The sequence below is a fragment of the Opisthocomus hoazin genome, chromosome 7 (assembly GCF_030867145.1).
Source record: "Opisthocomus hoazin isolate bOpiHoa1 chromosome 7, bOpiHoa1.hap1, whole genome shotgun sequence".
NCBI classification, from domain to species: domain Eukaryota; kingdom Metazoa; phylum Chordata; class Aves; order Opisthocomiformes; family Opisthocomidae; genus Opisthocomus; species Opisthocomus hoazin.
The window spans coordinates 48,895,694-48,920,186 of record NC_134420.1 but is presented as its reverse complement, the minus strand read 5'-3'; the positions used below and the strand labels follow the sequence as shown (position 1 = coordinate 48,920,186).

Genomic DNA, 24,493 nt, shown 5'->3' with positions numbered 1-24,493 from the left:
AAGAGATAAATTCCTCCTCAGGGGAGAATCTGAAGCTTTTGCTAGGACTTAGTACCATGAAAGGAACTTCCCATATAAGCAGCTGTCCCGTGAATTTAGTATATACTTGATTTCTGTGCCTGCATATATATGAAACTATTGAACAGCAGTATTATAGAATGCTCACTGCTTTCACATCTAGGGTCAAAGCTGCATGCAATGTTTGTGCAGGCTGTCTTTGTTCATCAGGGAAAGACTAGCAAAGCGTTGACAAGCGTCCTTCTGTGAGTGTACAGTTAATCCACAGCACTGATCTCTGGCTGATGCTTCTTTCCGTCTTTGTCAGGTCGCAGGCTCTACCGGGATGGAGCCCTGAAGCTGCTTGGCCGCCTTTCCCTTCTCTCTGAAGATGTCTTGCTGCTGGCAAATGGCTTACCAAATCCTTTTTGTTCGTCTGATCATCTCTGCCTGCTGGCTAGCTTTGGCTTGGAGATCTCCAGCCTCAGAGAGGGTTAGTGTTGGTTCCCTTTCCCTAAAGAAAAGCTGTTCTGAATACAGCAGCTGAGGCTCTGGATTGCACAACCTGCTTGCAAGAAAACTCTTTTCCTTGTCATGCCCTAAAAGGCCCTTTCTCCCCTCACACCCTCACAAAAAGCAGGAATGGGAGAGTTGGAATGCTTTTTGCTTTGATATTTTGTGGGTCTGCAGACCTGAGCTGTGTTCCCAGTGGGCATCCAGTTGTATTCAGGCATTACCATCTCTTAAATGGATTCTTGTTCCACTGCTTTGTTTAGCAGATGTTTTAGTGCTGTGGGAACCAGCATAACTCCCCATGTTTATTTGTCCCTGTGTGAGATCTTCAAGGAGCTGGGAAAGAAAGGGGCAACACTACCTACTTCTGGTTAGTTAATTGCTACCAAGGAGCAGAGGATGTAAACACCGATATTCTTTCACACCAGAACACTTTTTCTTTTAATTTCTCAGTAATAGTTTACGAAGTATGGTCCTTCCAGGACTAGTGTCGTGTTGCTGTGCTAACTGCTTGGACGTGGTTTTTACTTAATAATTTGTAAGGGCTGCCTTGGTGGCAGAAGGGTTTGTGTAGTTGAGCAGTTTCTACAAGAAGCTGCCTGTTGTGACTAATGGAGCAGGGAATGGGATCGCCAGGAATGGAGCCAGGGGTCCTACAGAGCCAGCCTCAGGATCTCTAGAACTGCAGCAAAAGCCTAGAGGCCTTGGGAAAGGCTCTCTTCCTTTCTGTCAGTCTCAGAACAGTACCTAGTCTAGTACTTGTAGAAAACGTATTTATGATCCTCCCAGTGAATATCAGGTGGAAAAAATCATCCTGTGAGGCATGACAACCCCAGGAGGCTGTAGGTCTGGGAGATATTGAAAGAGAGATGAAAATGAAAGGCATGTGAGAGGCAGCAGAGCCATCAGATGGAAAAGCTGATAGTTGTCACTTGCCCTGCTCTTTCTCTGTGCCGTCCCTGTTCCATTCAGCCTGCCAGGGGTCAGATAGCCAACCTGTAGCATGCTGCTGTGCCAGACTGGAGTTCATGCTACTGCCTTCTTCTGGAGACAGCCATGTTTAGGTAGGTAGAACCTGTAGGACGGACTCCTGTCTCTAGACAGGCATTGGGAGGGAGGGAAAGGCTGTGTGAGTTGGAGCAAGATTGTCAGTTGCTTGGATCCCAGTGTACCTTTGGTGATCTATCCGTGTACTTTTGTCAGCAGTGGCTTGGCCAGTACAAAAACAGTAGAACTGTATCTGTTCTGAGGCCAGATTCCCCAGTTCAGCCTGACATTTGGTGCTTGGTTTTCCCGTGAGAGATGACAGCAACATTGGCAGAAACATTATCAATCTTCTGTTCACAAATGAGGCAGGGAAATCCAGTTGCACCTCAGGTTTTTCTGGGAAGGTACAAGGAGACTTGAAATACTGTTCTCTCTTCCTGTGTTGTACTGGTGGACTTTCATATTTTAAATGTTACTTTCTTTATTGAAAAATAAAATTTTTCTCATCTAAGAAAAAACCCAAAGTAACTGCAGCACCTTGTGCTCCTGGCGTCTGAACCCTCTGAGGACTTGGTCAACAAGGCTTTGCTGGCTGGGATGTGGAAGAGGAGAGGGCAGATTAGCTATACAAGAGAGTAGTAATGATAGTTGAAGAGAGGGAAGAAGTGGGCCTAGCTGTTGTCTCCCAGCACATCCCCAAATCCAAGAAGTTTGGCATCCAGCTTGTCTTGCAAAATGGTTTGCGTTCAGGAACTATTCCCTTCCTCCAAAAGAAAGCAAGTACTGCTGATCTTTTACAGCTCACCTCTGTAAACTGTACAGAAACAAGTGGTGTGCGTGGGGATTGTGTTCTGTGCCCATCTGAGTCTGCAAGGACTGCATATTCCCTTCTTGCCCCTGCCAGATGGTGTGGTATTTGCCTGGCGATGTGTGGATGGCTTTTGCTACCCCAGCTGGGGTAACATGTAGGAGTCTGTATAACTGAACAGCAGTCTGGGGGTGAACAGGTTTGCAGCTGTGTTTGCCCTTAGTTTCACAGGTAATGGTTCCAGTGTGGTACTGGTGTTTGTACATGGGGAGGGATGCTGAGCAGTGCATTTCTGTGGCTCTGTTTATCTGACAGTTGCACGAATTTCTGCGAGTACTCTTACTATGATTTTGTTGTTGGATGTATTTGTGAAGGGAAGGGAGGAAAGGGAAATGAGTGAACTGAGAGTTTTATTTTCTGCCAGGCTTGAGAAGAAGTTGCCAGAAAGCAGCCTGGTTGCAGATTACCAGCTGGTGGGAGTTAAGTTGTAATAGGAAACTTGGAAGACACTAAAGGTTTAAAAACAACCGACCAAAAGCAAAACAAAAACCACTGTGACACATCGTGTTGGCACTTACAACTTCGGCTGTCTGCTTCCATTGTAATTGCTGGCTAGGTCTGATGGTCAGTTGATGAGGGCAGTGTGTGTTTGTGTGAAAGCAGCCCTCCTGCCCCGCCTGTTGAGACCGTAGGGTGTGCACAGTACACCATCGGATGAACTGGCTGCCCCTGCACTGGCCAAAGCACCCTGCCAGTCCTGTGATGTAACTAAGGCATAGGAGCTGTGCTGCAACATCACAAATGCTTCTTCCATTTTACTTGAAGCAAAGACTTGACTTTTCTTTTGGGTAACTTGCATGAAGGCACCTCTCAGGGAGGTTTCAAGGTTCCAGGTATATTTTGTTGGGAAATCTAATGTTCCACAGGTCAAGCTAATGCTTTCTTTTTGTATACATGAAATAGTATGGTATGAACTTGGAAAGGTTAAGTTGTTGAACACTGGATATGGAGTCATGTGCTGAGAAACCCCAGGACAATGCCTGCGAGTCCTCTGATTTTTATTTCTGAAGGTTAGAAAGTTCCCAGAGGGACCTGCAGCTCCCAAAGCCCTGGCTCACATGTGCTTCTTTGGGCATTCATAGGTGAAACTATTTCAGAAATGCAGGATCGTTGCTAGTGACTGCATACAGATGCACAAAGGCAGAGTGGAAGCATGGATCACTGTGGGTTTTGATCGTTGTCCCTGAAGCTCTGATATAGACCCCTACAGAGATGACCTCTTTCAGGAAAGAAAAACCCTGTGTTCTGTAGCAGTTTGGAGTTAATGTCAAATGGATCTGGAGACCAGTGAATGCCTCTGGCTGTGGGGGATTGTAGTAGAAGTTTGGAGGTGGTGTGGGTGGAAAGAGTCCCTACCACTGAAACAGCAACTGGTATATAGTTGTAGGGAGATAATAATGTGTTCTGTGATGCTTTAAGAATAGCACACAGTGATATAGTAAGAGGCTGTGGTAATGAGCAACTCATGGTGGGAAGCAGAACTAAGATACCAGATGTAGCTCTTAGCACTGTTTCTGAACTAAATGCATGACTAGTTGTCATTAGCACAGTTTTCTGATGAATTACAGAGAGCTCTGTAAATGGTTATGAAAGTGGAACAACGGGAATATCTGCTACACTCAGAAAGGGAAGGTATCATAGAGGTAGGATCATCTATGCCGTCTTGGTAGTGATGCAGAGCTCAGGGAGACTGGTTCTTAGGGCAGGGACTGCCAGAGACTGCTGGCGGTGTGTATGCATACCCTTTTACCAGTCTCCTAAGCTGCAGGAGCTTGCAGCTGTAGAGGCAAACACGTGTTTGACAAAGTATCTGTTAAACAATAGCTTAAATTGCACCACAGCTGCTAGGCTGTATTTAGTTATGCTATTTAGATAGAAGTTGGGCTTCCTTCACTTTCTCAGAGTTTTAAGTTCATTACTTCAGGAGGATGCCCTTTATAATCAGTTTTTCTCAATTACATGGACTGGGAGGAGTGGTAAACAACATAATTGCTCTAGTTTCTTTCCCTTTCTCAATAAATGAAACTTGGCTGCCGCTTGAAGTCTTATTTCTCCATGCCTTTTCCTTATGAGGTATCTTTCCAGCAGCTGTTTTCCCATGACTGCCATATCCAGTTATCTTTCTGAGTTACTGATGTTGATTTTTTTCTCTAGCTGTATTCTTCAGTTAAAAGCTATGGGTGGAATTCTTTAGGGCTAACTAAGCTTTACTATAAACTCAACATTTAAATAGTGTCAAGCCGTAAGATAGTGGGTTCCCTCAGCACTGAAGAGTTAAGTGGGAGGGGTGGGAGCTCTGAAACGAACACTTAGATGGGGATAACTCTTGTTATATATAAAAAAACCCCAAACTTTAAGATTTATCATTAGTGCCATGTATGCCACCTGCTTTGTGAAGCACAGGAAAACTCTGAAATATACTTGACCTTAGTTCCTCTTCTCTGAGGAGTCTTTTAGAGGCTCTAAGAACAATTCAACAACTCGGAGAGAATCTCTTTTAAGAGCAGATCAAGGTATGTGTCCTGTGCTTAATGATATTGAGAGTGGTATTGGTAAACAGTCTGCAAAGCAGGGTGTTGCTACAGTGTGATTTCTCCTCCCATTGCCACCACCTTACAAATGAACTGTTGTTGGATGTACTGGAATTTGCAGACGTATGCATGGTTCATCCAAATGCAGATGAAGCCTTTTATGGCTTGTCTAAAGGAGGAGAACACAAGCCTTAGTGGGATACCATCTCATTTTAGTAGGCTTCCTGTTGTGCAAATTAATTGAATTGCTGGCTCTGACCTGCTCCTTACCAGACTGTAACTGCCTGGCCTGTAGTGCTTTCCACAGGCCGTCACACCGAAATGCGCAAGCCATTGAATGTGCTGCATCGTGTTTCAAAGTATGATACTGAGTTTCTGTAGAGACCTCACCTGCTGTACTGATAACCAATATGACTGATTTAACAGCTGGCATGCCTCAAGCTCTTTCTTTTTGTCAGTTGTAGAAGTTTGGTTTCTCCTGTAAAGGCAAGTTATCCTCCAAGTTCCACTGAAAATGTCATTCTAGTCTTGAAGCTCTTTTCCCTTTTATTGATTTTAAAATTTATTTATTTCAGATCTAGACTGCATATTCTTGTGCTCTAAGGGAATAGGAATGCTGTATAGTAGAGCTGGAAAATTTTTCATAACTTCAGTTAGACAAACACAGCCGATTTCAAGGTGCTGAGGTGGCAAATGGGAGAAGGACTGGACTAGACGCTGGCATGTGCTACAGCAAGATGCAGTTGTTCCATCCAGTCTTTCCTTTTACACACAAGAAAGACTTGACTTCAAGCCTTAGCAATGTTACTTAGTTTTTTAGTCTTCTCTTTCTGGATGGAAAGCCTTCTACAGCAGTCTGAAGTTTATTCAGTTATTGGCCACTTTCAGGCAGTTACTGGCCACTTTTAGGAGCTGTTCCTGAACTGGGAGTAGATGAATGCAGTAGTTACTCCAGCGCTATTCCTCTCCTCCCTTCCTTCCCCAGAGTGAGGCTGGAGATAGGATGGCAGTCATTCTTTACCGAAATAAAAATGTAAACCAGGAAAGCCAACTCAGCTGAGTTAACTGAAGTCTGTAATGGCCTGCAGTCCACAGCACGTCATATGCCTTTGCCTTCCATAATCCTGCAGTATCTGCATGAATGGTGCTCTTAAGGCTCAGTCTCACTCTCTCATGAATAGATTTCTGTCTACTGTTAGGCATGTGGAAGCCTTAAGTTTTGCAGTCTTGGGCCTCTCAGCATAGTAGCTGATTGGGTTTCTTCCCCCCCCCCCCCCTTTTTTTTTAACTACTGCTTCGCTGTGTTGTGTATTCTTTCCACAACAAAGGTTTTTCACTAAGGTCCAAGAAGCATAAACTCTAACTGACTTAAAAACCTAGAAGTGCAGGAACTAGTGCTACAGGGAGGAAAGCCTGATCTAAGAAGGAGCAGAAAGTCTTATTTTTGATCTTGGCTATGGCCAAGTCACTGTTTGGCCTTTCTCACGCTGTCTAGCAGTCACCCTGACCTGGACATCTGTACAGGGTTTAGGAGTTACCTGATTTTTAGCAAAACCTGTAAGACATGAGGCAAAGGGCAATTTCAAGCAAGCATCTGAAGTAAAGGTTTATAGAAGTCACAGCATTTTAGTCTTTTTTTCCTGATATTATTAATCCCTAAGTATTTAATAGGGGAACAAGAAGCCTTCTACTGCTGCTCAAGTCTGTTGTCAACTCCTGGGCTTGAGCACAGGCCATGCAGGCTTATGAAGTGGCTACTTTCTTCTTTTGTCTCTTCATATCACCTACCAGGTGCTGTGCAATTACTTCCCCTCAGGGCAGAAGTTGTTCATATAATTAACTTAGCTAAGAAGGACTATTGCATGTGCCATTCTCTTTAGAGTAACAGGGGATGTTTATTCCTTTCCTCTACCAGCTGTAGGCTTGCCTACATCCTGGCCCTGGTCCCAGCTATTACTCATTTCCCTAGAGAGAAGGGGTATGTTATGCCTGAAAGATGATAGCCTGAATAAAGTTGGATTCCCCCTTGCTGGGGAAATGCACTGAATCTTGCAGCTGACTGTCCTTTATTAACCTAGCATTTGTCTTCAGAAGTCCTACTGAGGTCTTTAGTCTGGAAGGCCACTGAACTACAGACTTTAAGCAGAATTGCTCTTCAGGCCAGGAAGGGAGGCTGGATCATATGTTGAAGAGTAGAGCAGTGCAAGCAGAGGCTTGTGTTAACCCTTACAGTATTGTTTCAAGAATGAAATTTCTGTTGCTGCATTCACTGACTTTTTTTTTTTCCCATCTAGCCTGACTGAGGGCAGTTCAAGAGGAAAAGATGAGTTTTAGCCTTTGCTACACAGCCACATACATACTTCTTACTCTCTGGCAGCTGCTTCTGTGTGTACAGACACACTCACCTGTTTAGATGACTGAAGGAGAATGAGGGTTCTTCCATGTCCATAGCATTGCAAATATAGGGCATCTATGCATAATCTGTCTGGTACCATCACTCAACACTGTGCCTTTGACTTCTTAGCTGATGGACAATGGGAAAATTTAAATTGGAAAGAAAGACAGTACAGACATCTTGTTTTCTCTGCACAAGCTGAGCAGTACAGAGGGAATTTTATTGTCTAAGTGTCAAAGGAAGCAGGAAGAAATATCAACATGATATCAACATGGGGCTAGGGCAAGTGCAGTAAGAACTAAATCTAAATACAAGTTCTGTGTTGGCTACATAAGAACACAGAACCACACTGATTAATTACAAAAAGACACACATGATATTGTTCTTAAAGAAAGAAACCTTCTATTTCTTAGTTCTGAGCTGTACCAGTGATAAAGATGTAAATGGTTTTGGAGCACCCTATCAGTGCTAGAGTAGAATACTGATGTGCATGGAAGGGGACCACTCTGGTCCCACTAGCACCATCTCAACCCTGACCTGGAGGTAAACTCTGCTCTGCAGAGATTACAGGGGATTCAGTAGCCTTCTGGGCTTAAGTTGAGTTGCTCTTGAGCAGACAGGGCCAGGGCACCACTGAAGGAGGGTGGTTGTGATACAAGTAAACACCTGCTCAGAAAACAGACAAAAATATTAAATTCCCTAAGGAGTTCAGCTTGGCTGTAGAGTGACCATCTCCACCTTGCTCTGGCAGAGCAAACACCAAGCCAGAATAGCACTTGCCTGCTTAGGTTAAGTTATAAATCCACAATGCAGGTCTTAACGTTGACAGGACAACAGTGCAAGAGCAGTGCAATACTGGGTGTTATGTCAGCCAGACTTTCACACGCAGTATGCATGGGACACAGGGCACCTCCTGCTTACATCTAGTGCCTGATCATCAGGACCGCTTCAAAATACCTCCCTTAGAAGGAGCAAGCGGCTAAAGTAGCCACCTGAAGTGATTAGCCAGAGCCACTGGAGCAAGGTCAAGCCCATCTAATCCAGACTCTTGCCCTTTGGCAACAGGAGCATTCTTCTGTTCGTTATGGTTTCTTAAACCCTGCAATTTTAAGCGCAGTCATGTTTCAGTCTGTACAACACCAGATGTGAGCCTACCTTAAGGGGCAGGTACCTGATTAATGCTTTCACCTGAAATACTTTAAAAAAAAGAAATTCTTCACGTAAAGCAGATCTGATAACAGCAATACAGCTACTGCATGAACAGAAACTATGTTTCAACCATAATTCTGGAGTTATTTATTCTGGTAGATCCAAGCATACTATATACTGACCCACACAGTGGCACACAGGTAAAATAGTCAACTGGAAAAAAGCACTCCACTCCCAGCTAAAACACTTGCTAAGATATCTTAAGTTCCTAAAAACTCATTTAGCTTATCATATCAGAGTTAAAAAAGACTAGTGTGTCACAGACTGATGGACAGCCAACCCCGCTCTTTAGTATATGAAGTTTATATCAGAGTGACACCGTAGCAGAAAGTTCTGCTCACTAATCCATTCATCCATTAAAAAAATTGCAGTTGGCCAGGTATCAAGGGACTTGTCTACATAAAAGTATAAAGAGGAACTGGGCTTGTTGAGCCTGAAGAAGAGAAGGCTGCGAGGGGACCTAATATATACTTACAAATATCCGAAGGGTGGGTGTCAGGAGGATGGGGCCAAGCTCTTTTCAGTGGTGGGTGCCCAGTGACAGGACAAGGGGCAATGGGCACAAACCGAAGCACAGGAAGTTCTGTCTGAACGTGAGGAAGAACTTCTTCCCTCTGAGGGTGACGGAACCCTGGAACAGGCTGCCCGGGGAGGTTGTGGAGTCTCCTTCTCTGGAGATATTCAAGACCCACCTGGACAAGGTCCTCTACAGCCTACTGTAGGTAACCCTGCTTCGGCAGGAGGGCTGGACTAGATGACCCACAGAGGTCCCTTCCAACCCCTACCATTCTGTGATTCTGTGATTCTGTAACTCTTATTTCAAGGTTTGCATTACATTTAATATTGTTTTGCTACTAGCAGGTCAGCATTTGTTCAAGTCTTTCAAAGCTCACCTAGACTTCACAAACAACATAGGCAGTGTCTATCCATTCCTAGTGAATGGATGCAGTTCCCTTCCACAGAGTTCAGGACTTGGACTGCAGAATTGACCTCAGATGAGACCTACTGAACAGTGAAACTTACAACCCAGAGCTACATGAATGATCATATTAACATTTAACATTAATTTATAGGACTCCTCAAGATCCATCTTGTTTGTTCTGCAGTCACTAAGAAGTATGAGTTACAGTCTAGTTCCTTATTCTCATTCCTTCTCTATAGCTCTAAAGACTGCAGAAGGGAAAAAGACTCATCTCCAGCTTTTTTTCCTTATGGTTAAATGCAGACAGACCAGAAGCCAGAGCAGGTGGATGAGAGAGGAAAGAAGTGGAAGTGGAGAAGTTTGTCTTTCATTGTACCCTCAAGTTTCATATGGCATAAAACTGGATTGGACTAATCCTCTCAGTCACAGGAGGATGCCATCTTGTTTGTTAGCAAGGATGCTAAACTCTGTATTGAAGTGATTCGTCTTGTTACAAAGATGGAGGGAGCATGAGCAAGAAGGGGAGAATTGTTTGGTCATTTTCCAGTTTCATGCACCATCTGCTAAACTGGAGATACAGAAACAGTAAGGGGCAGGAGTTCTGCCATGCAGAGAAACATAGTGGAAGGCTTGAAATAGTAACCCTGGTAGAGGGCTTGTGTCTGCTCCTGCGTCCATCTTGAGAAGTTGTCAACATTAGATACAGAAAAAGAATTAAATACGTCCTAATGTACATAATTGTGCAGCTATATCTTGAAAGAGGATATTCTTGTCTGGCTACAGCTGAGGATTAAGAGACCTTGAACTCTACCTGTCATTCATTCATTAAACATCCACTTCTGTTGATTTTCTAAGCTATTGGCCTCAGTTACATCCTGCAGGAAGGCGTTTAATTACCAGGTCAGACACAGCATTTTGTTTTATGCCATTCTGCCCTGGTGATCTAGCTCTGCTGAGCATCCCTTTTGCCCTGCTCTCAAGAAAGCATCATTAGCTTGCAGCTGACCCCTCACTTGCCCCATCTGTTTTTAAGTCTTCCTCCCCCCAACACACTTCCCCTGCTTTCCATCTAAAAAGGCTCAAGTCTGTCCAGCTATTGAATGTGCTCTGTATGAAGCTACTAATTATTCTCAAGAGCTTGCCAGTTACTCTGAATTAACTAACCAACCAGCCAAAGTCACGGTGAGGATGCATCCTAGTTTTATCCAAGTGGCTTTTATAATATTTTTTTCTCGATTTCATCCACTTCAATAAAATGGGATGTTCAGTCTCCCTTGCTGACTGCTGCTTGAATTTATCGTATGAGTCCCAGTGGCACTGAAGTTTCAGACCGCTGCATAGCAAACATTATGCAAAGGCTGTTTGTGGCTTCCAAGTGATCCGTATTATTTACAGGTAACTGTGGTACCTTTACAGCTAACATCATCGTTAGCATCCAGACGCTAAATGTGTTAATTTACAGCCACACCAAACTAACCAGAGGACACATTCAAATGGGTACTTGGCTTGCTACTGCTGTCTAATTTAGAACTGTTGCACGTAGCTGGAGTGCAAGGAAGGGGACAGGTGTTGCACTGCACTGTGGAAACCAGCATCCCTTTTCTGGATTAACCTTCTCTTGGATCAGCAGCAAGTTCTGCTACCTCCCTGTGGATTGTCCTGCTGGTCATACAGCATACCAGAAAAGTGCAGACTAGAAAGAGAGCTTGGAAGGACAGACTGCAGTGGCAGGGATATAGCGCCTTGCAAGTTACATCACAGTTAAGGATGTACAATTAGGAACCTGTAAGGCCTGAGTTAAATCGCTTGTGGGTGGTGCTTCAAGGATTAACACTGCTTTAACTCCACAGAAGAGCTGATTTGTTTGGGGATAAGAACCCATTCTCTGCCACCAAAATAGCACTGCTTAGATGAGGGTGTGGCACAGCAATACTGCAACAAAAAAACTGGTAGAGCTAAGCTCCATCATGTTTTTAACACATTCACAGGAAAGAATAAGCCCAGTTCTAGCAAAATTAAATATTTAATATTTCAGAAAGTTTAGCTTCTTGCCAGTGCTGTAATAAAACAAGACTCAGTTTCTCTCAAGGATGCTCCCACTTGAAGCTCAGTTTTTGCATCCCCTAGATCCACGCATTCAGATCACTTGAAGGCCATGCTGTTGTGACTTCTGGCAGCCCCACTGTTTCCAGGCCCTAGGCCTCAAAGAGAGGACTGACAACACTCCAGATTTTTGACAAGCATTAGACAGCTTAATCAGTAGTACAACACTTCCCTGAGAAGAAGTGTAGGAAAAGTCAAGGCTGTAAGCGGGCAGAAAGGCCTGGCCCAGCCCTCTGGGGAAGGCTAGCATAGGTGGTGCTGTTAAGTACTGCAGCTATCAAAGAGCCAGAACACAAGCACAGCTCTGGGACTGGGGAGGGGCAGGGGGGAACTGCTTTCAGGAGGCTCCAGGCTGAGCTGTCAGGAAAGCAGCTGCAATCTCCTCGAGCAGGGCTTCCCACCAACAGGTGTCTGTAACTCTAGCACTAACACTATGGTGAGGAAGGAGCAAGACCCTTTTGGAAAGGAAAAATACTTGTAAAACCTGTTCACATCATTAAATCCTTCTTTAACTATTTACTCTTAAAACTCGTACCTCAGCGACTGAAGTGCCTTCTGCAAGCTTTCATATCAGCAGTCACTATTAGTTAACAGAAGGCTGATGAAGAGGGGACTCAAAGTTCAGGCTTCCCACCAGCCCCTGCCTCCACTGCTGGGACGATTGAGGTCTCTGTGCCTGTTTTCATATGGCAATGGCATAGGCATATCCTGACCCACTCAACCACAAAAGGACTTCAAGCAACAGCTCACCAGCATCACAGTGGATAAAGAGGATCATCATCCCACTGTCTGCCCTCTCAGAGACAATGAAATGCTTTGAAATAGGCAGGACTAAACACACAAGATGTGGTTTCTCCAGATGAGAGGCCCTTGCATGGTCAATAAATCAGGCTGAGCAAATTCAGCCCTGTCTTTCACAAAAGCAATGCTAAACAAAGTGTTCATAATGACAAACCCGGGAGTTTTTGCACAAGATGTGGGGGCCATCCCATTCCAGCATCACTTCTCCCTCAGCCCTGCAGGCCTTGCATGGGTTGAAGACTTCTGTGCAGACACGGAAGAAGTATTGTCAACAAGATGCTTCATCTACTTGCTGTCAACACAAAAAAATTGATAGCAAGTCTGCTGACCCCACTCACTTCATAATCTTCTGCAGCAAACTCCCACCAACGTACAGATTTTTTTTTTTTTTTCCTTAAAAAATACTTGTTTTAGTGAATTAAGATGGACACCTCTCCCAGAAACAGGCAGGTGAATCCTCTGGGACCCATGGGATCCAGCTCTGGGACTGGCCCACTAGGAAGTACCTGGGAAGATCAGCACTCTGTTCCACTCCTGCTCCCCTGTCCCCTTTGTCAGAATCACTGCAGGTGGAGACAGGTCCCAACTGTGGCCAGCAAGAAGTCTATGGAGCCAGGCACACACGGCACAGCTCTCTTCACACCCGGATCTGGTACCCATTGAGGTCTGGCATGGCTTTGGAATCGGCAGGCTTCTTCTCAGCAGATGGCCTGTGAGCAAAGAGGGTAAGAACTGTTCAGAAACTGTTTATTCATTCAGGAGGTGCTGCACATAGAGATGGCAGCACAGGAAAAGGCACAGGAAAGCTTCAGACTTATCCTGCACTACTGAGGGCAGAGTTACTCTGCAACCTCCAGTAATTCTCCTAACGATCTCCACAGAAGAGAATGCAGGTTAGGAAGAGTAGGAAGTCCACTCCAGTTTCAGGAAAACAATCCCACTGACAGCAGTGTAATTTTTGGAATCTCTTTGGAGCAGAGGTCTGTGAGACTCAGACCCCTGCATAAGGTTAAACATCGGCTACCAAGATCACAGTCTATTTGAGCTGCCTTCCTCCTCCCTGCCAAACCAAAAAAACCCGGCTGTCCCTCACTCCCCAAGCAATGATGATCTCACAAAAGCTCCCTAGGGAAGAATGCTACTGCAGGTCAGGGAAGTATCTCCTGTTATAAAGAACCCTAGTAAGACATCAGAAGGATCCAAAACCAGACAGCAAGGTGGAGCCCATGAGCAAAACAGAGATGCTCTAGATAGGTCTCCTGCCCAGCAGCCCCACTCACCGTCGGTCCCCCCGGCTGTTGCGCCGATGGGGGCTGGCCTGACCTCTTTGTGGGGAGGGGACATCTTTCTTTCTGTCCTTGGTGGGAGATGGTGGCCCAGTTCCTTTGCCAATCTGCCAGAGAAATGAAAGTAAGAGCAACATCAGCAGAAAACCAATACGAGAAGTAACCAGAAAACACAAAGCCTAGCAACGATTAATTATATGGGACTAAAAGACAAAAAGGCAAGGCAAGTGCATCAGAAATGCAAAAGCCAGAAAAAAGAAGCTACAGTGACAGCTATGGCTCCAAAGACTATACAGTCCAAACTAATCGCAACTGCAGTACTGCATGAGCATCCCTTAGGGGACCAGCCTGTGTTCAGAGGAAAATAGCCCCCAGACTCCAATTCACCCTCTACTCCACCACCATCTAGGAGAGCCTCTTGCCACTTCATTCCCCCAGCACACCATCAGCCAGGCAAGACAGTGGATGCAGCAGAAAACTACTTCTCCGTCCTTGCTGCTTACCTTCAGCCTCATGTCACGGGCATGTCTCTCAAGCTCTTTGCGGAAGTCTTCCCGGGTTAGCTTGTCTAGATCCAAGATGGAGTGCTTCCACTCGATCTGCTCCACACTGTGTGGGTCATGGGACACACAGTGGCCCAGCTTCACCTTCTTGAGAGTGTGCCAGCAGCGGCGATATGCCTCCTCGAAGTCAAAGATGAGTTCGCTCAGTGTGCGGAAGACGGGTGCTTTGTACATGAGCTCCTCACGTCGGCTGATGCCCAGTGCCCCATAGCGGCCTCCAAAGTTCACCCCCAGCACAATGTGTCGGAAGTAGTTCCCTGAGAAGTGGGTTTTGAAGCTGATGGGGAAACGGTCCAGCGTGGTCATGTTGTTGGTGAGGTAACTGACAGCAGCCGCTATTCAGGAAAAGACCAGCGATACCAGTTTCTTTATAAGATACTTCCTGCTCCAAACCCTCCCAGCCTGCTCGGCAGACTCACCACTGATTCAGGCATCACATAAGCAGGATTTGTTCTCCAGATCAAGAGTCCCGCTCACTGCAAGCTGCCCTACTTTCATCTGGGTCATGGGGAAACCAGACTTGGCCTCTTCAAGACAGTCAACAAAGGGAAGTTAATTTTGTACCAGTTTTGCGATGCAGAAGTTGCAATGCTAACACCTTGAGGGTACTGTGTTCATAGCTCCCAAACTGTTAATGCTGTAGCATTATTCCTCAGTTTGTTTCAATCTGTATAACTAGCTACTACTTCACACACAAACTAAGGAACCTTCAGGACAAAATACTCATCAGACTACCCTTCTGAACCATTTGCTTGCTATCTCTGCCCCTCCAGGTGTCTTTGCCAATGTGTGTCAAGAGTCTGTAGCCCGAGTGACATAGCCTAAGCCTGGAAGATGGCTAGGAAAGATGTGTGCTTAAAGATGACACACATCTAGAATTATTAAAGGTACTGCCTGAGCTGGCAGGCAGTGTTAGACACAATAGTAACGTGACATACACCATAATTAGAAGTTGGGGAGGATTCCTGACTTATTTTAATGTAGAAGACATGCAGGCAACATTGCGGTAAGGGACTGGTGTTATCCACAAAGGACTTCCTGACCTAACTTTAGCTAATATTTTTGCCCCTCTTCAGATTTGCTTAGATCCTTCCTTTATCTTTTACTCACTTGTAGAGTTGTCCAGGGCAGCACCACCCTTGGGGAAGGAGGAGCAACTCCGAAGAACTAGTTCTGATATTTCAGAGAATTGCTTGGATTTGGATTTTATTAGTGGGTTTTTTTGGGAGAGCTGGGGAGGGAAAACAGAGGAATATGGGGCTTGGTGACAATATTATCAGCAGCCTCAAAGCATTGTAAGAGAGCAGCGGAGAAAACACAAGGATGGACAGATATGCACAATTCCAAGAGGAAAGGATACATTCCCAGGATCACAGCTTCCAGGCATTTTATTGGCAGGGCCTCTTTGGTCATTTCTTTGGCCAGGTCCATCAGCCTGCAGAGTGGGACAGGGGAAAGATGAGGGCGGTTAGAGGGCTTGTGCTATGCAAGTACGGCCAGTTCAGCCCTTTTGCACTATACATATAAGGTAGGTTTCCAGGAGAGAAGGTGGCCCACTGAGAACAAGGAAGAGGAGAAAATATCTTCTTTAAGAAGATACTAAATCCAAACCAGGTCTCTACCACATGCTGTTGCTGCTTAGAAAGAGCTCCCTTCAGTGAGTTGCAGAAAAGCTGCCTACTAGGCCAACCTCTGTTCTCAGGGAGACCACAACACTTGGCTCGGTGAGTTCTGGACAGCCACCAGTGTGACCACAAGCAGAAGCCTCAAAGGAGCAAAAGCCAGCAATGTTTGCCTCACAAGGTTCAAGCACAGTGAAGCCCTCTTCTCTGGCATCAACCCCGCTCTCCATTCAACCAATACTGTGGAGGAGATATTGCACCGATTACAACAGAAGACATTTGGGGTCACATAAGTCTATGGACTAGACCAATAGTAAGAAGCCAGTCTTGGGAGACTCTCAATATGCTGGCCAAGAGTCAATGAACATCAGGTGCTTATCTCCAGGAATTTATGAGGCACAGTTCTTCCCACAATCTGCAGTCAGAAGAATCCCCCTTCTCCTTCAAAGTATGAGACACCGAAAGCTTAGTGGGCCTAGGTTCTGCAAAGGCACTCACTGGAGCTATGAAGTTAGACCTGTAAAGATACTTGGCTTTTACGAAGCTTGTTTAGGGCAGGACCCAATTTCAGAATCCATCAGAAGTTCATATAGTTATATTCCAGTTAGGCAGAATCTGCACATTTTTGAAATAATATGTTTACGTTTTTTACTGGATTTACTGATTCATCACAACGAAACTTACTTTTGTCCTTGAGATAGGCCAGACACAGCTCTGCCCAGCTGTGCCCCAGGCAACAGACAATAAAGTCACCTGAAGTCGGATGGAGCTGCAGTACTGAAAGCCCTGAGTGCCACCTAGACCTTGGCCAGGGGATGGAAGAAAAAGCAGTGGGCACAGCAAGGCCCCAACATCTTAAAACACAGATTAATTGCCGTAGGGGCTGCCAGCACTTACCCAGTCAGAGGTCTGCTCTTCTTGATCTCAAAGAATTGTGTCCCAGTGTGATTGTACCTGGAGGCAAGAAGTTAAGGGCTTGGCAGCTTGGAAAGTAGAATTTGAAGAAAATGTGTCTGACGAACTTTAATGTTACTTACTAGTAAGTAACAAGTAACTAGCAAGTACGGCCAGTTGAAGTCATGATCCTTAGGAAGATACTTTTAGATAGCAAGTACGGCAGCAAAGTCATGATCCCACAAATACAACAGCAATGCAAGAAAGTCCCCGCCTGCCTCTCCTGCTTTTCTCCCATTTATAGTCCCTCCTTACTTCCACTGTACTTCCTTCTTGTCAATTCTTCTCTTTCTCCTCCCCACACAGAGGTTTCCACTCCCTTTGTCACAGGTCCATGCTGACAGCACATGCTCTGCTCAGCTTTCCAGTTACCAGGGCAGAACAAAGTTTGGTAGATCTCTGCCTTCTCCAGTCTGCACAGAACACACGGAGCATTGAAACATTCATGGTACCTTATTCTAAGACTGACTGGGACCCAGTCCGGAACACAATCACCTTCGATGGGTGAGAGGTGCCAAAAGGTCTTGCCTTCTTACCTTGTTTTAGGGCTGAAGCCAGAGCCAGCTCTGTATCTCGTCAGCAAGATTAGACTGTGTTTGCATGGCACATACCTGCTGTCCAGCACAACAGGGATGGAGAAATCTCATTCTCAGGACACAGGCACACAGGCAGCTCTGCGTATAAAGGGGCAGGATGCCAGAGAGGCACAAAAGCAGGGTGGCTGACTGCCTTTTAGACAGCTACAGAGAAGTGAGTTCGAGTAGGATGACCCGAGAGGCAGTTTTCTCACCACTGCAGCTGATCCATGCCTTAACAGTTAGGTGACACAGTTTGCAGTCCATCTGAGACGCAGCTGTCAGGGTCTCCGATGTGTGTGTTTTTAACGAAACGGCGCTGTAAAGCCACTGACCTAGAAGGGTGGGTAGTGAGGAAAGGCCCTTGACAACATGCCCATTTCTTACATGGAGCGAACAGGATCAGAAGGTAACTCAGGCAGAAAAGAAAAGAAACAGCAGCAAAACAAACCATCATCCCAAGTCCATGTTCCTGTTTTCAGGGGGCAAGTTTCGGTTCCTCTCCAGCTACAGCAGAATGAGCTTTTCTGTTCTGCACAGGGAAGGAAAGTGCCCTCGCTCCCTCTTCCTGGGTTATCACACCAGTGACTGAGGTAACAGTGAAGGATACTGAAGCTCCCTGATGTAGCGCTGTACAGCTTCCAGGCGCTCAGGGATAGGGGTGGATGGCTGGAACGCAGGCACACTTGGTATGGGAATCTGAAACAGGGAACAGAACATAAATCACTGCTTCTGGACCTCTCCAGCTTCTTGCTGAACTCAGTGGCACATAGCTACGGGGACTGTGTTCCTCTGAAACCAGGCCCTTTTTGCTGCCTGAAGTGACTGCACCATGAACATTACTCTGTTCCCACACTGATAACTGGGAAGGGACTCAGAATGAAAGCACCACCACAGAGCTGCAAGAGAAACTGTGTGAAAGGGTCCTGCATTTAGGCAATGTTACATTGGAAGAATAAGATAAAATTAACTGACAAAGCAAGATGGCGAGACAGGAGAGCTATCGCATGAGGGAGCCTGGCCTCATTTGAGTATACAGTCTGGAAGGCACAAAACAAAAAACAGAGGAGAGTCAGGCAAAAACTGAGAATGAGTTTCCCCAAAGCCACCAGAGCATGGAACAGTCCTGTAAGCAAGGGTATAAAGGTCTCTCACTGCCTCCTGGCATTTCAGGTGAGTTGGCACTGACTAGGACACAGGCTTGACAGCATCATGACTGCCCCCCTGCAGTGTTTTTGTTTTGAATTACATGGTTAGAGAATGACTTCTGGAAGTTCAGTGTTCGGACTGCTGTCTCGTTCTGAGGCCTCAGCCTTACAGGTCCAGTCAGATTTTCCTCACCATTTGCTCCACAGGGGATAACTGCAGCCTTGTCAGCAGCTGAGAAAATGTGTCTAAGGAAAGAGAAAGTGTCCTGTCCACAGGACAAATACAACCGAGAAGATGAATTTGGTGTGACTGACAGGCTTGGAGAAACAGCCCAGCATTTTTGCTCTCAAGGATAGCTCATGCCTTGCTCATACCCCTCTGACACCCGACTGCTTTTCACAGCAGTTTTGTTTTTAGCATTTCAGTTCCTCCTCAGACTTCCCCCAGAGCTGGGCTATCCCCAGCTAAGCAGTGAGTCAGAACCAGATCTTCCCTTGGGCCTTCAAGTCTGCTGTGCACAGCTGCCTCTGCTGGCCATGGTTTTGTAGCCAGCAGCACTGCTTAGCCACTCCTTGCCCTCCACGAATTTTTCTGTGGCCACTCATTTCCACACCTCCTTCTGGCCTGGGCTGGCAAAAGTGACTGGTGAACCAGGTCAGGCACCTGAACCAGCTGAAAGCCGAGTCAGCAGGCATAGGCAGTCTTCAGTCAGATCCGTTCCCTGTCCTGGTTTGCCACATGGTCACACTCTGCTTTGTGCCTGCACAGCACAGGGGCCATAGGCTGCTTAACCTTGAGAGATGGGCTGTTGCTGCCTCTGGAAACTGTAATCTGTAAGTGGTTTTCAGTCTAGCTCCAAACACAACCAGCAAGTAAACACTGAGCTAAACTCAGTCTCTGTCCATTTTCTCTCCCATGTTTTGATCTTTTTTTTGTTAAACTAAGTAGCAGGATTTGGCCACTGGTACCCATTTTCCTAGCACCTCTTGGAGGTGCGAATTGCCATCTCCAGTGCCTCAGCTACGCACCCTGCTTGGAGCAAGCAGAGGCACCGTCTGGCTCACTTGCAGGAGATGGCACCGGAGTCGATGTGGAACTGGGTTTGTTCCGCTGCAGCAGGAGCAGGGAAGGCTCCAGAAAGTGGCACAGGGATGAAGCCGCCTCTGGAACCGCATGAGCTGAGTCAGTTCGGATGCTGTGAGCTGACACACTGAGTCACAGGAAATAATTTCCAGGCAGAAACAATGAAAGAGGTAACAACCAGGACAGGCTGACTATTTAACTTTGTTTCATTTCTTCAGCCTGGAGACCTTCATGCTTTCTGAGTGGAGGCCGATGGATTAAGCGCACATTGACAGCACAGACTAGTGATTGTGGGTAGTTACTCCTCCCTTTACTAGTACAGACCCCCAGATCCCCTTTTTCTCAAAGGACTCTGCAGCACAGAGACAGCGTAATGGCAACCAGTTCAGCAGGGGACTAGTTAACGCAGAAGAGCCTCCTGCACCTCAAGTAATTAAACTGATGAAAAGTACAGCATGCTCTCTCTCTCAGATCTGGGCCTGCAGCCCAGACTGGGCTACAGTTTCTTGTGCATCAGGTCTATAGCATTTTAATGGGGCAACGAAAGCAGGAGGAGAGGAGTAAAGTCTCCATCCCTCAATCCCACACTGACAGGATGGGAGACCCTAATGCTTTGTTCTTACCCCGCATCGTCTACTGCACATCTCAGAAGGGCTATAAATATTAGGCAGTCTTCACAATCCTCCAGGAAGCAGAGAGTAATTTATTTGCGGCAGAAGAGATAGAAAATCAGATCTATTTTGCTTTCCCTTTAGTTATTCTGAAAGCTGGAACAAGAGCTAGGAAGAGAGCCCAGATTTCCCAGATCACATGCTTCTGCCCAGCTTAGCAGACTGACCGAACATGTCCTTGGTCCCTCATCACTTGTGTGGAGGGGTTATATCCCCCCACTCCTAGACTCATGCACCCCGGCAGGCTGCCTATATGCATGAGATTGGGACTCTGCTTTTAGAAAGGAGATCCCAAGTACAACAGAGGTTTTCATGCACAAAGTGGGCCGTGCTGTACGTGAGACAAGGCAGATGGGAGCAAGGCACAGGCAAAGCTCCACCCTTAGCCGTACCACAGAAGTGCTTTTTTGGCCAGCCTACTTTAGCAACAGTTTGTTTTATGGTGGCTATATGTATCCAAACACCTCCCTCATCTGCCTTTTGTAAGCAACACGGGAGAAATATCCATCCCAGTTGTTAGCCTGACTAAAGAAACTGGATTTTCTCTCTCTCTCTCTCTCTCTCTCTCTCTGAACCCATTAGATGCAACTCTTCCTGTCTTTGCCTTCATAACCACCTCATTTAAAATCCATCATTCCTTAATGAGGTGAGCACACATCACTTTGTATTTCCAGTGTGCACTCATCTGATGGTCGCAGCAGCTCTAAGCGAAGCAATACCCCACCCTGTTGCTAGAAGGGAAATAATCTGCGGGAGGGTGGCACCCTCCAGCCTCGCATGCAAGGCCAGTCAATTACGTCCTGCCGCCGGGGCACCGCTCACTCAATGCCCACGAACCCCAAATCTACTGGAAGGAAATGGAGACCAGAGGACATCTCTGAGCTCTCAGCTCCCTGCAGCTGATCTGTAAAGTCTGATCACAGCCTCCTGCAGTCGTCATTTTATGGTATTAAGTTTAGTTTATGGACAACTCGTTTGAAAGTTATTTCCCCCAATACTGGCTACTGTTCAAGGCCAAGAATTTTGGAGTAGGCAAACCACTGTCCAATTCCCAACACCTAAAAAAGCTTAGTTACCCTCTAGCACATGGAGAGTACCTGGTTTTTTGAAGGAGCTGGCCCTGCAGGGTACAGTCATTCCCCTAATTCTCATCTGTTGCATCAGCCATTCAAAGCAACTTGAGGGTACGGAGATGGGTGGTGATATAAGCAGCCCTCAAAGATAAAACCACATCCCTAGAGGGGAAAAGGAGCTAGGGAAACAGAGCCCATCCAGCCCAGCTGCTTCCTGCACCCCAGCATCCTCTCAGCTGTACGCCTGGTGAGCTTGGGAATGGGATCTCAGATTGCGGAGCATTGAATGGAGTTTATAGATCTGGTGCCCAGGGTGCTAGCAGACACCAAAAAGAAAGAAGCCCAGTTTCACCTGTTATTGCATGAGCTCATACCACCTGTAGCCCCGTGGCATCAAGACTATAAAGTGAGAACAGTGGAAGTACTTCACACTAAGACTAAAACCAGGGACTGAACACTGTATTTCGCTCCCCTCCTGCACCGGGCTCTTGTTTGTCAACTTCTTTCTTCAATTTCCCTCACCTCTCCTGGCCAAATCAGCCCTTTTGGCCAGGAAATTAAGTAGTGCATGTTCCAGTTGTTCCGAAACATGTTTTTGGCCTTCACCCAGGTCAGGACAAAGTGACAGGAGAGGAAGGAAATCTGAAAAGGAAGGAAAACTCTAGTGGGGTTCTAAAATAGAGACTGTAAATCAGGATTCAAGATTTATTCTTGTTTGCTGCCACAGATGCCTGTAACTCTTTGCTGCACAAAGGCTGTTACATCACATGCTTCTCCAGAGTTTCTTACGGAAAGCAGTACGGATTGCCTGGGCAGTATGTAATACAGCATGTTCTTGTGCACTTCAGATCACCTTCCCAAGGAGGTAAGCCCTTGCTAAAAAAGCCCGAGCTGAAAAAGCTTCACATTTTCCCATTCGAATTTCGTCTATTAGCGTGATGGGATACTCTCATAGCCCGCCGACGGAGTGACACACCAAATGTTTGCAGTCTTTTGTTCACAGGATGCCAGTGAAAGGGGGAGATTTTTCTCACGGCTGAGGTGCAACATGGATAGCAACCACCGCAAGAATTCACATGCGAATGATCAGTATGGCGCAAGGTTAAGTGAAATAATCACTGGTTCATCTTTTCGTGGAGTTCTCTGCAGCAAGTCCAGGAGCACGCTTAGAAATCACAACATCTGACCCTACAACAGCAACAAGCTCTGCAAGCATTCGCTAACTGCTCTTAAAACTCTTTGGTATTAAGAGTGCCGTTCCTGACAGACACCGTTCTGTGCAGGAATGCCTTTTGCTGTGGGAGGCTGTGCCCACATCTAATTTCTCCCTGTCCAAAGACCTCACCTCTGCCTGCATCACTTATCCTCCCATCTCAAGCACCCGGACTGCTCTAAACCTAACTCTCCTCACGTGCTCATCATTTACCCGGTGTTCCTCTCCATGGCGATCCATTTCCCTCCCGCGGGGCTCGCACTTCAGCCATCACGAAGTCCGTTTTCCAGCCGGGCCTGGGAAGCGGCGGGTGCTGCCGGCACTCCAAGGCAGGGCAGAGCCCCGCGGCCGCCCTCCCGGTCACGGCGCGGCTCTGCTCCCCGCAGGAGCACCCCCGGGGGCCCCTTTCCCGAGGGATCGCTCCCGACCTGGGGAGCCCTCTCCCCTTCCCCAGGGGACGGCGCGGCCTGGGCGCTGCCCCCGGGGGGGGCTCCTCACCTTGGGCAGGTCGGCGGCGCCCCGGATCCTCCGCGCCACCCGCTCCCCGTCGGGGTGGATCCTGCCCACATGCCGCCACATCCGCTCCCAGGTGGGCTCGTCCACGGGCAGCCCGCCGCGGTTGACGAAGAAGGGGACGCCGCCGTCGCGGAGATCCTCCTCGCCCTCCTCCTCCTGCTGCTCCTCGTCCCGCGCCGCCGCCGCCGCCGCCTCGCCGGACGGTGGGCTCCTGCCGGCCGCCGCGGCCCCGCCGCCCCCCGGCGTCGGCATCCCCGCCGCCCGCGCTCAGCGCCCGCCGCCCGCCGCCGGGCCGCCGGGGGCCGCGCGCCGCATGGCCGGCGCACCGGGCGTCACCGCCCCCGCCTCGCCCCCGGAGACACCGAGGCGGAGGGGGTTCGGGGGAACCGGGGAGGGAGAGCCAGGCGGGGCGGCGCCGGGTGCCGCATCAGGCCGCCGCGGCGGGGCGGGAGGGGGGGGGGGGGGGAGGCGCCGGCGGCCCGACCGCCCGCGGCAGTGACGGCGGGCACCGGGCGGGGCGAGCCTGCCGCCGGGGCGCCCCCGCCGCGCCGCCTCCCGAGCGCTCGGCGGGGCGCGGGAGGACAGCCGCCTCCCCGGCGGATGCTGCGTGCGGGGTAACAAAGACCCCGCGCTGGGCGGGGCGGGGCCGGGCCGGGTGCCGCTCCCCTGCGCTCCGCCCCCGGGCCGGGCGGCGCGGGGTTTCGCAGGCCCCGGGTCGCGGCTGGCCCGCGGGCGATAAGGGCGGGCGGCGGCTGCGGCCGGGCGATAGGGCGGGAGCGAGCCGCTGGGGGGAGGCCGGGGGCGAGGCCACGGGGGCGGGGCCACGAAGCGGCCGTTTAAGGCCGGGTTGCGGCCCTCGCTGGGGGTTGGGTTGGGGTGGGGGAGGTGGGAGGGGCAGCAGGTCCGGGCGGCTGGAGGGGGGCGGCGGGCGGCGGCGCGCTGTAAGCGGGAGCGACTTTTCACAGCGGGGTAGCTTTGAGGAACAGAAGAGCTGGGTTGAAATCGCCGGGTAGGAAGCAAGGAGCGGCAGAGAAGGTAACTGCTCCTGTTCTGCCTTACCAAGCGGCACAGAGTGGTCCTGGATTGTGTTTCTGGTCTCTGGGTGCGCTACGCGCAGTGTGTCCCTCGTGGGAGGGGCCCAGCAGGGCGCCTCTGCCTGGAAAGAATCGCAGAATGGGATCATAGAATCTGTAAGGTTGGAAAAGGCCTCCAAGATCATCAAGTCCAACCATCGACCCATCACCACCATGCCTGCTAAACCATGTCCTGAAGTGCCCTTCCTGCATGTGGTTTTGAACACCTCCAGGGATGAGGACTCAACCACCTCCCTGGGCAGCCTGTTCCAATGCTTCACAACCCTTTCAGTAAAGAAATTTTTCCAAATGCTCAACCTAAACCTCCCCTGGCACAACTTGAGGCCATTAGCTTTTGTCCTATCACTAGCTGCCTGGGAGAAGAGACC

The 24,493-nt window shown here is 48.0% G+C and overlaps 2 protein-coding genes across 6 annotated transcripts in view; one reads left to right on the top strand and one right to left on the bottom strand.

The window, feature by feature from the left end:
* The window catches only part of ANGEL1 (angel homolog 1), a 30,945-nt gene extending 8,261 nt beyond the window's left edge, over positions 1-22,684 (top strand). For 4 of the 5 annotated variants that reach the window (XM_075425683.1, XM_075425682.1, XM_075425681.1 and 1 more), the window contains exons 10-12: positions 326-490; positions 22,030-22,167; positions 22,292-22,684. In XM_075425683.1, coding sequence (XP_075281798.1) covers positions 326-490; positions 22,030-22,167; positions 22,292-22,488 — 500 coding nt within the window. In that variant the 3' untranslated portion in view covers positions 22,489-22,684. The remainder of the gene's footprint in view (positions 1-325; positions 491-22,029; positions 22,168-22,291) is intronic. The other variant, XM_075425680.1, reaches the window with a different exon arrangement.
* On the bottom strand, positions 7,470-23,283 carry VASH1 (vasohibin 1). Its single transcript, XM_075425684.1, has 7 exons — positions 23,014-23,283; positions 17,937-18,025; positions 16,695-16,751; positions 15,536-15,610; positions 14,116-14,497; positions 13,607-13,719; positions 7,470-13,036 (listed from the first exon to the last, which is right to left on the bottom strand). The coding sequence occupies exons 1-7, from the start codon at positions 23,281-23,283 to the stop codon at positions 12,964-12,966; spliced, it is 1,059 nt and encodes a 352-aa protein (XP_075281799.1). The 3' UTR covers positions 7,470-12,963.
* Positions 23,284-24,493: the final 1,210 nt, after the last annotated feature.

What these genes read in the sequence shown, in the direction of transcription:
- VASH1 (XM_075425684.1), bottom strand. Translation starts at nt 23,283, where the DNA reads ATGCCGACGCCGGGGGGCGGCGGGGCCGCGGCGGCCGGCAGGAGCCCA. An exon ending in CGCTACATCAGGGAGCTTCA is followed by an intron (nt 16,752 to 17,936) that starts GTATCCTTCACT and finishes TCTTGCCTCCAG; the next exon opens with GTACAATCACACTGGGACAC. An exon ending in GAAGCTGTGATCCTGGGAAT is followed by an intron (nt 14,498 to 15,535) that starts GTATCCTTTCCT and finishes GGCTGCTGTCAG; the next exon opens with TTACCTCACCAACAACATGA.